A 10,715-nucleotide genomic window follows, 5' to 3' on the forward strand; every position below is an offset into this window, starting at 1 on the left:
CAAAACTCAGTTTAACAGAGTTGGAAGGGACCTTGTAGATCATCTAGTCCAACCCCCACCCAAGCAGGAGACCCTACACCATTTTTGACAGAGGGCAGTGCAGTGTTCTTGAAAGCTTCCAGGGATGAAGCACCCACAACTTTTGAAGGCAAGCTTTTCCATCCATTATTCCTTGTCTGGCCTTCGGGTGCTTTGGAAAACAGAGTTGGTTGGTTCATTCTCCCACCTCCAGAAGATAGATAAAGAGAGATAGATAGACAGAGAGAGAGGGAAAGGGAGAGAGAGGGAGAAAGAGAGAGAGAGAGAAAGAGAAAGAGAGAGAACGAGATGGAGAGACAGAGAGAATGAGAGGGAGAGACAGAAAGAGAGAGAGAGAGGGAGAAAGAGAGAGAGAGAGAAAGAGAGAGAACAAGATGGAGAGACAGAAAGAGAGAGAATGAGAGGGAGAGACAGAAAGAGAGAGAGAGAAGAGAGACAGAGAGAGATTTCTCAAGCTTCTTGGGGCTGAGAAGAATTGCTGCAAAACTGAGTTTTCTGAAGTGGACCACTAGACTCCTAAACAACTGAAAAAATGATCTACCCTGTTTCCCCCAAAATAAGACATCCCCTGATAATAAGCCCAATCGGGCTTTTGAGCGCATGGCAATAAGGCCAAGAGTTTATTTCAGGGTTCAAAAAAATATAAGACAGGGTCTTATTTTCGGGAAAACACGGTAGTAAAAAGAAAAATCAACCAAAAGAGCAACATGCAAACAAAAGCAAATAAAACACCCCCAGGAGCAAAACAAATTAAAGTTTAATTTGTGTGCATTGTTTAACGGACTGTTAAATTGGCCATGCCCACCTAGTCACATGACCTAGCCACGCCTACCCAGTCGGTCCGCCCCCCCAACAGTCTGAGGGACCGTGAATTGGCCCCCTGTTTAAAAAGTTTGAGGACCCCTGCATTAAACCAACTCCAATGTCAGGGTTCCAAGTAATAGATCCATGGTCTAGGACATGCCCACAAATGACTTGATTCCTGTTTCAAATGATAGGAAAAATGGAAAGAGCCAGGCGCTCTGAATGAATGCCTTTTCGCTGTTCATCGGCAAAATTTCTGGCCTTCTGCACATGCTCAGAAGTAATTCATATGTGCTCCAGAAATGTCTTGCTTAGAATCGCCAGCTTACTGCAGCAAGAATTATGAACAAGTTTCATTGTTCATATGAGTCACGGTGGCACAGTGGTTAGAGTGCAGTACTGCAGGCTACTTCTGTTGACTGCCGGCTGCCTGCAATTTGGCAGTTCGAATGTCACCAGGCTGAAGGTTGACTCAGCCTTCCATCCTTCCAAGGTGGGTAAAATGAGGACCCAAATTGTTGGGGGCAAGAGGCTGACTCTGTAAACCGCTTAGAGAGGGCTGTAAAAGCACTGTGAAGCAGTAAATAAGTCTAAGTGATATTGCTTTTCCTTTTCTCCGTTTTTTTTAATTTTTATTTTAATTTTGATTTATATGCCGCCCTTCTCTGGAGAGTCAGGGCGGCTTACAATGTGTTAAGCATTCTCCCCCTCCTTCCTTCCTTCCTTCCTTCCTTCCTTCCTTCCTTCCTTCCTTCCTTCCTTCCTTCCTTCCTTCCTTCTTTCCCTCCCAGTGGTTAGAATGCAGTATTGCAGGCTAATTCTGCCCACTGCCAGCAGTTCGATCCTGACCGGCTCAAAGTTGACTCAGTCTTCCATCCTTCCGAGGTCAATCAAATGAGGACCCAAATTGTTGGGGGCAATAGGCTGACTCTGTAAACAGCTTAGAGAGGGCTCTAAAGCACTATGAAGCGGTATGTAAGTCTAAGTGCTATGGCTATTGGCAGCATTTCTTCTTCTCTCATGCTTACAGCTTCCTCAGCAGCTTCGGGAGACTTCAAATATTCCTAGAAACTCTTTTTTTGATTCACACTTAGCATATTGAAATGCTGTTGGAATAAAAAAAATTATGGCTTAGAAACCAGAAAGCATAAGCAATTCTTCTTCCCTTGCCAGGCCTATCAGGGACACATTTTGCATTTTAATTTCCTCTTCCTGAAACTGTGAAGTTGTACAGTACAAGGAAAAAAAGCTGAATGTTCCTAGACCATCTGTAAACTGCTGATACGTGCACAAAAGCCTTCCTTGCCGGCATATATACTCCAAGATATTCTGTAACCAAAATCGAGCCGTGAGATCCGTTAAGAAACGTACAGCGTCTTGCTCTAGAGACAACCTTCCTATATCCTAGTTTACTGCTAAGCAACAAACACCCGTAGCTCGAAAAACTTTAAGAATGTAAATATACATGCTTAGCTGGTGCCCAGCAATTCTTGGGCGGTTCAGGAATAAAAAGATAAAAAAAGAAAAACCAGGAAAAAACGTAATTATGAACAAAAGCAAAGAATAGAATAGAATATATATATATATTTATATATAGTAGAAGATGACGAGGATGGCTGACCTGCTCAGTCCACAGATGGCTACACTCAACCTCACCAAAGGCCTAAAAATCAGATGAATCTTTCCCCTTTAGCTTTGTTGTACGTTGCCCAGAGTTACTTGTGTGGTGGGATGGGCAGCTATAGAAATTGGCTATAAATAAATCGATGAGGTGAAATGCCATGGACTACCTCTCTCTCTCTCTCTCTCTCTCTCTCTCTCTCTCTCTCTCTCTCTTTCTCCATCTCTCATTCTCCCTCATTCTCCCTCTTTCTCTCATTCTCCCCCCTCATTTTCTTTTTCCATCTCTCCCTCATTCTCCCCCTCTCATTTTCTCTCTCTCCTGCTCTTTCTCCATTTCTCTCTCATTCTTCCTCATTCTCCCCCTTTTTCTTTCTCCATCTCTCTCTCTGTCTCCCCCTCATTTCTCTCTCTCTCTTTTGCTCTTTCTCCATTTCTCTCTCATTCTCCCTCTTTCTCTCATTCTCCCCTCATTTTCTTTTTCCATCTCTCCTTCATTCTCCCCCTCTCTCATTCTATCTCTCTTCTGCTCTTTCTCCATTTCTCATTTTTCCCCATTCTCCCCCCTCTTTTTCTTTCTTCACTTCTCTCATTCTCCCTCTTTCTCTCTTTCTCTCGTTCTTCCCGCTCTCCCTCTTTCTCCCTCTCATTCTCTCTTTCTCCTCTTTTTCTTTCTCCATCTCTCTCTCATTCTCTCATTCTTCCCCCCTCCCTTTCCCCCTCTCATTCTCTCTCTTTCTCTCTCTCATTCTTCCCCCTCTCCCTCTCTTTCTCCCTCTCATTCTCTCTCTCATTATCCCCCTCATTTCTTTCTCTTTCTCTTTCTCTCTCTCTTTCTCGCTCATTCTCTTTCTCATCCTCTCTCTCTCTTTCTCTCCATCCAAATCACATCAAATCAATTTTATTATGATCTTAGATCAACATAGTCACCACTTTCCCTTCTCCTCATCTAAAACTGTCTCAGTCTTGAATCATGCTTCCCTATGCTAGTATTAAAAGAATCCCCTCCCTTTATTTTCTAGCATTGTCCAAGGACAACCTCAAGGTGGTTACATTTTGTGAAGTTATGTCTCTCTTTACAAAGAGTGGAATCAGGAGACTAAAGTGACTTGGAACAGAGACCAGAAAGGGGTCTGGAATAAGGACAGCAAATTTCATGCCAACATAGTTTTCAGCCAGATGGCACACAGTACTGCGACTCAGCAGTTGGAAAGTTGTTTTCTCAAAGGGCTTGTCAAGGTCCAATTCTCAAGTGTGTGTTTTGGGAAGGAGGGATGGATCTCAGCACTCTTTAGAAGTGGAAAAAGATATTACAGAGAAGTAAAGGGATAGACAATGCCTTATTTTATGATAACTGAGACATTTGAAGGAAATATGCTTTCTTAATACCATCAGATGTTCTGATGCTGCCTCCAACAGGTCTTAAAACCTCTTCAAGAGATGCAGCAATATTCAAACAATATAATTTTCCTAGGATTCCAATTTTTTTTTAAAAAAAAGTTTCCTTTCTTTCCCCCCCCCCCCCAGACACTGGCCACCAATTCATTTGACACTGAGCAGTTAAAAGTTAAAAAGCCGATCGCTGAAATACGACCCATCATGAATTACAATGACAAATTGTAAACACTGTTAAGCGCAGCAAAAGCTTTTGAAACAAACTTTTTAAAAAGTTGAACAAAGGAACTTTAAAACCAAGAATATTAGCAGCATAAACATCCAAGCCCAAATGGACCCCACAAAAACAGAATTTTGAATGCAATTAAAAGCTAGGAATAACAGAATAACTGAGTTGGAAGGGACCTTGGAGGTCTTCTAATCCATCCCCCTACTCAGACAGGAAACCCTATACCATTTCAGACAAATGGTTGTCCGATCTCTTCTTAAAAACCTCCAGCGTTGGAGCATTCACAACTTCTGGAGGCAAGTTGTTCCACTTATTAATTGTTCTAACTGTCAGGAAATTTCTCCTTAGTTCTAGATCTGTTCTCTGCTTGATTAATTTCCATCTTTGCTTCTTGTTCTGGTGCTTAAGAGAATAGGTTGACTCCCCCGTCTTTGTAAAAGCCCCTCAAATATTGGAATACTTCTATCATGTCACCCCTAGTCCTTCCTTTCACTAGACTAGACATACCCAATTCCTGCAACCGTTCTTCGTATCTTTTAGCCTCCAGTCCCCTAATCATCCTGGTTGCTCTTCTCTGCACTCTTTCTAGAGTCTCAACATTTCTTTTATATTGTGGCAACCAAAACTGGATGCAATATTCCAAGGCATTATAAGGAAATGAACTGCAGAAAAGAGAAATAAGGTGCCACTTACCGCCATCACAAGCTCAAACGGATACTTGTAGACTCTAACAGGGGATTGATATTTTTGCACCATTTTTACTTCACGATGCCTACGAAGAACGAGAAAAGCAATTGGTTAAATCCTCGTCAACCCGTCGAGTGAAAACACCTCGGTTTTTTATAATGGATCTTCTATTGGAAGTTAAAACAGGGGTGAAAGGAATCAGATGTGCGCTTGAAACAGATTGTCTAACATAAATGCCCAAGAAAAGAAAATGAATTAATCCCGATGGTTCAAAAAGCTAAAATACCTTTTCTTTATTTTGTTGCCGCCCTGTCACTACTCTGAGAGGACATCGTTTTAAAGGCTGCTAACTCAACCCTTACAATTCATTCTCAATTCATCTGCTATTTAGCAACAGGGAGAGAACAGACTCCAAGTGGTAAGAGGGCATACTTTACAAAATGTTCTAGGCGTACAGTTGAGAAAATTATAGCATTTTGACAAGTGACTCAACACCAACTGGTTTACCTTACAATGAACAAGAGACGCCGTGGGATTTGAACACCATCTCCGCAGCTCTCAGCGCCACTGGAATTTTTCCTCTCTGCCCCCGTAGCCGTTGCTTTGAACCCGCGCGCACATGGTCGTCCAAGAATCCAGGAAAAGAATGGAGCTACTCTTAGAACTAATTAAATTGCTTTTTTGCAAACCCAGTAGGATATGCTGCCTCCGCTTGGTATTAAATGCCCCTGAAGGTTACAAGCTTAGAATGACTTCTTAATTTAGTTTTTTTTTAGTTTTTTCTTAGTGCCTGCTCTGAAAAAGGGAGACAGTTAACTGCTATTCTAATAGCAAATCCTTCCTAAAAGTTATTGCATTACATTCTTAATTAAATTATCTTTCCATTGATATATAATTTTATGGTACTACTCCCCCCCCCAAAAAAAGGGGGGAGTGTTATTAGCTAGTTTTAGAAAATACACTTTTCCCAAAAGGTTTCCACAATTTTGGCCACTACTATATGTAGGACAGACCAGGAGGAAGCTAACTGCCAGATTACAAGAACACAAGCGAGCGGTCAGACGAGGAGACCTGAATTCATTGGCAGCCTCAGACTGCAATGAACAAGGACGCACATCCAATTTTGCAGCTACTAAGATTGTTGGATGAGCAGGCACAAAAACAGCCAGGGAAGTGAGTGAAGCCTGAGAAACGGGCCCCTGATCAGTCAACAGGAGTGCTGATTTTCTACCAGCCTATCAAGTTCTTAGAAGACAAAGGCTGGGCAGCACAAACAAACAACAGCCAAATGACTTAAAAGCCAGCCATCAACACACCCCAATCTAAAAAGCCACCTACAACAAGCACCAGCGGTGGGTTTCAGAAATGCTTACTACTGGTTCACTGCGTGTGCGCACGCTCGTTTTGCATGCCTGCGCGCCTTCAGTGCATACACACCTTTCACGCATGCGCCCGGCCTCGAAAATATGGTTAAATAGGACAGCATTAAATCCGGGCGGGTGGGCAGGCCCACCCACATTCACCGCTACCAGTTTGCCTGAATCGGTGCGAACCGGCAGAATACCACCTCTGACAAACACCAAATAAATACCCCACACAGAACAGCACACGCTCCCTGAAGATGGGCTCCAGCTCGGAAGACAAAACCACTGGTGCCGGTGACAGACCCAGATTGGACCTTAAGTAACCTGGGCCCACCTTTTCCGGTTAAAAAAAGCATTGGATGCCCCAGTGGTGGTATTCAGCCGGTTCTATCCAGTTCGCCTGAACCGGTAGCGGCGGCTGCGAGAAGCTCCCACCTGGACATCATCACGTCCCGATTTTGACGCTCCACGCATGTGTGGAGATGGCGCGTGCGAGTAAAGTGAGCGAGCGCTCGCATTTGTGAACCGGTTGTGAAGGTAAGTGAATAGGTAAGTGAATTTGCAGGACCGCCTTCTGCCGCCGATAGCCTCCCACCGACCAGTACACGCCCACAGAGAGGGACTCCTCAGGGTGCCGTCAGCCAGGCAATGTCGGCTGGCGACCCCCAGGGGGAGGGCCTTCTCTGTGGCAGCTCCTGCCCTCTGGAACGATTTGCCCCGGGAGATATGAAGGATATCGGATCTCCGGGTCTTTCGCCGTGCCCTGAAAACTTTTCTTTTCCATCAAGCAGGGCTGGCATGAACCCCCTCCCCCCTTTTTTAGTCTTTTTAGTTTTTTAGTTTTAAATTGTCATGGGGTTTTAAATTGAATTGTTTTAAATTGGGCCAGTTATATAATTCTTTTAACAATTTTAAATTTTGTATCTGCATGTGTTTTAGCTCTGGCTGTTCACCGCCCTGAGTCCACTAGGAGAAGGGCGGTATACAAATTGAAATAAATAAATAAATAAATACCAGCCCTGGGATGCCCTCAAGAAAGGCAGCTGCTACTCAAACGTTCTGCAGAAAGAGAAAGGAGAATGTACCTGAAATTTAGCGTTGGCTTGCATTAAATCCATAAACTTTCATTAAGTAGCCATCTGTGTAATGCACTCCTGGATAAAAGGTATCACTCGCTGGTGCTACATTGGTAAATCCGTCTAGAGAAAAGGGGGAAAAAGCAGACAGAACAAGCATTGGCCAACGCTACAGACAGAATCGAGATACAGCAGCTATGTTGGGAATTACATAACAGATATTTGAACCTAGGAGGAGGACAGACCAGCTGATGATATGCAGCCCTTGGATCTTGGAATGTCCAGGAGCTGCGGAAGCTTGTGACAGCCCAAGAATGTTAGCACTAAATCCAATTTAATGTGGGTTCTTCAGGATGATTCAGCCATTTATAAATTTATTGATTTATAAGAGGCAGATTATCAAGGCTTGGGGTCTCTTTGAGATGACTCTGCTTAGGAACAACAAATAAAAAGAGTTTCATTGATAAAGCTTCATGGCTAGAAAAAGCATTAGGTTAGTATTAAATAACTGCTGCTTGAAACAAAAACAAGCCAGAACATACTTAAAAGAAGTTGAGGAAAGATTCTGATCCAATATATCTAAATATGAAAATAGAAACACTTTTTTCTTACTAAATGGAAGAGAGTTTTCATGCTGAATTTAATAGTTGGTTCCCAAACCTATAAAAATTCAGGAGATGGTTATGCTGGCTGGGGAATTCTGGGAGTTGAAGTCCAAGACCGAGAAACACTGATCTATATGTTAATTGGGTGGCCATATACATTTGTTTCATAAATAAATAAATCACCCCAAAGTCAACTCCACGGAGGCCCTCATTATTATTTTTATATAAAGTTTTATTAATTTTCTACTATTACATTTAGTAAGTGCTGAATAAACATTGTGTTGTCTGGGTAATTTTGTTTGCTTAGCAATACCGTGTTTCCCCGAAAATAAGCCCTCCCCTGAAAATTAACCTTCTCCGAAAATAAGCCCTTCCCGAAAATATTTAAAGGCATGTGCAGCTGGTTTCCGCCATTCCCTCTGGTTAGGGTTAGGGAGACAGAGCTGGAAATCAGGTAGGATGGCAAGAGGAGCCCCGTCTCACTCCACGCGCCCCAAAATAATAACACCTCCCTGAATATTAAAGCCAAGCTCTTATTTTGGGGTTCAAAAAAATATAAGACAGGGTCTTATTTTCGGGGAAACACGGTACAAATCATATTCCTAATCTTTATCCCATTTCTCCAACCATTGATAAAAAAAAATCCATGTTTGGTAGTATTCTGTATCTTCTTTCTATTTAATCTTCAATGTGAGTCTGTCCATTTCTGCACAGTCCAATATCTTCTTAACTATCTCTTCATCTAGTGGTATTTCTTCATTTTTTCCAATGCTGCGCAAAAACATTCCTCGCTGCTGTTAATACATGCAATATTAAATATGCACTTTGTTTATCGAATTTTTCTGGTACTATACCTAATTAAAAAAAGTTCAGGTTTAAGATCTACACGTTTTCCTGACATCTTTCTAGCCACTGGAGGCCCCCATTTTTAAGACACCCTTGTCATCTTGTCAGAGATTTCGACGGCCTAAACATTTAATAAGTAAAAATAAGTAATTAATCTGCAAGAATCTTTTTCTTTTTTTTTTTAAGAAATGGAATACACCAGGGGTGAAATCTACTTACATTTCCTACCGGTTCAGAAGTGCGCGCACGCCATCATCACATCCTATTTTTTACCCTCTTCGCATGCGCAAAGCCTTCTGCACATGCGCAGAGGGTCAAAAACGGAATACTTCATGGTTAAAACCAGGAAGTAACGACCTCTGGGTGGGTGGGTGGAGCCTCGCACTGCCGCCGCTACCAGTTTGCCAAACCACACACCACCGGCGCTACCAGTTCGCCGAACCATGTGTCACCAGCGCTACCAGCTCGCGCGAGCTAGACAGAACTGGCAGGATTTCACCACTGGAATACACTATATATAAACCCAGTGTTATTTCTCCTGCAGCAGGAAACCCTTTTGAGTTGTTTCAACTTCTGGAAAGTTTGATTCCCCATCTCTCCTTCCCTTCAGCTTATGACTAAGTCATCCATTAGCTTCATATCTCTGAAAGCAAACCCATTTTTTCGCCACCCACACTGTGCTTCCCCCTTCCCTCTGCCTTCCCGAGCCCTTCTCCTATGCATTTATGCAAGCTTTTATGATCCTTTCATGCCGGGCGATGAATGGATCCATTTAATCTTAGCAAGGAGAGCTTTCCGAAGCAAGGTTGGGGCAGCTCCCAGCCTTTTATATCACCGTGCAAATTGTTTAGCTTTCCCCGACATAATTGATGGCTGACATTTGAGGCATCTAACAGAAGGTTTCAATCAAAGCAATGCAGGCAAGCGAGTAGTTCTACCTCTTCCAAAGTAATCCAGCTGTTTAGGTTTTCGAAAGCTGCGGGTGTCTTTACATTCTCAACCCTTACATAAATAGGCATTCTCAAGGCTTCCTCCCTTGAAAAACTCTTTGCGGGTTTGCAATGCAGAGAGCGAGGTGCTTCGGTCGTTGCCAAGAATTATTGTAATCTTCTGGGTCGGTTTGAGAAGCAACAGCAAGGAAAAAAAAAATGTTTGGTGCATCTTTTTTAAAAAAAATAATAATAATAACCTATTTATTTTTGAGAAGCTGTTTTTGGGCTTGAAGTTCGCCTGGACGAATTCCTGTGGTTAGTGGCAGATGGCATCTGCACACACACATTGTGTAAATTACCTGCAAACGTATCAGTCCAGGGAGAAAAAGCTGGTAAACACGAGACCCAAGTGCTTATGCAAGAATAACCTGGAGAATTCTGCACGTCTGCGAGTTTTACAATAGCTGCTGTAAAACTGGACTGGATCAGATAGAAGTCGAGGCTGCTTTCCTGGTTTGCCCAAGCTATGGACCCCAAAGAACGCAGCACACACAGTCTGTACAAACCTTAGTTTACTAATTAAGGACTACTAATGAGCTTTCTTAGTAGTTGTTCGAACACAAGTACAGTTTAAAACAGTCTTTTCTGAACAAGGGCTGTTAACTTAACTTCATTAACAGCTGACAAGAATCCAAAGAATAATAACTTGATTCTGAGGCACAGTATTTCAGATAACCGTAATCTTACTGTGATTGGCTGAATGCCCAGAAGCAATTTGCAGGAAAACTGACAAGAGAGAAACAAGAGCCGAATCAAACATTTCTGGAATCAAGACGCAAAGGAATATGAACGAAGTTGTTTCCTGCAAATTGCATCAGTCGTCATCCTTCCTTAAATAGGCTAGGGGAGTGGCCAATTAGCCCCAAGCCTTACTCTTGAGGAGACCTCCTCCTGAGGAGCCACTCCTGCCTTTTAACAGCTCTGCGTGCTCGTGCATCAAGAAGAGGCTCCTCCTCTTCTTCCTCTTCACTTATGGTAGCTTCTGGAGGTTCTGAAGGCCCTGGTTGAATCCCTGCCTCTGGCACCACATCTTTTCCAGCCTCCTCATTGTCTGACTC

The 10,715-nt window shown here is 42.9% G+C and overlaps 1 protein-coding gene across 1 annotated transcript in view; it reads right to left on the reverse strand.

Moving 5' to 3' along the window:
• The window catches only part of SEC14L5 (SEC14 like lipid binding 5), a 48,871-nt gene extending 41,544 nt beyond the window's left edge, over positions 1-7,327 (reverse strand). The window contains exons 1-2 of the mRNA XM_070954996.1: positions 7,224-7,327; positions 4,781-4,859 (exon numbers count right to left, since the gene is read on the reverse strand). Coding sequence (XP_070811097.1) covers positions 4,781-4,843 — 63 coding nt within the window. The 5' untranslated portion in view covers positions 4,844-4,859; positions 7,224-7,327. The remainder of the gene's footprint in view (positions 1-4,780; positions 4,860-7,223) is intronic.
• Positions 7,328-10,715: the final 3,388 nt, after the last annotated feature.

Source organism: Pituophis catenifer, unplaced genomic scaffold, assembly GCF_029215685.1.
Source record: "Pituophis catenifer annectens isolate HBS135680 unplaced genomic scaffold, rPitCat1.0.hap2 SCAF_16, whole genome shotgun sequence".
NCBI classification, from domain to species: domain Eukaryota; kingdom Metazoa; phylum Chordata; class Lepidosauria; order Squamata; family Colubridae; genus Pituophis; species Pituophis catenifer.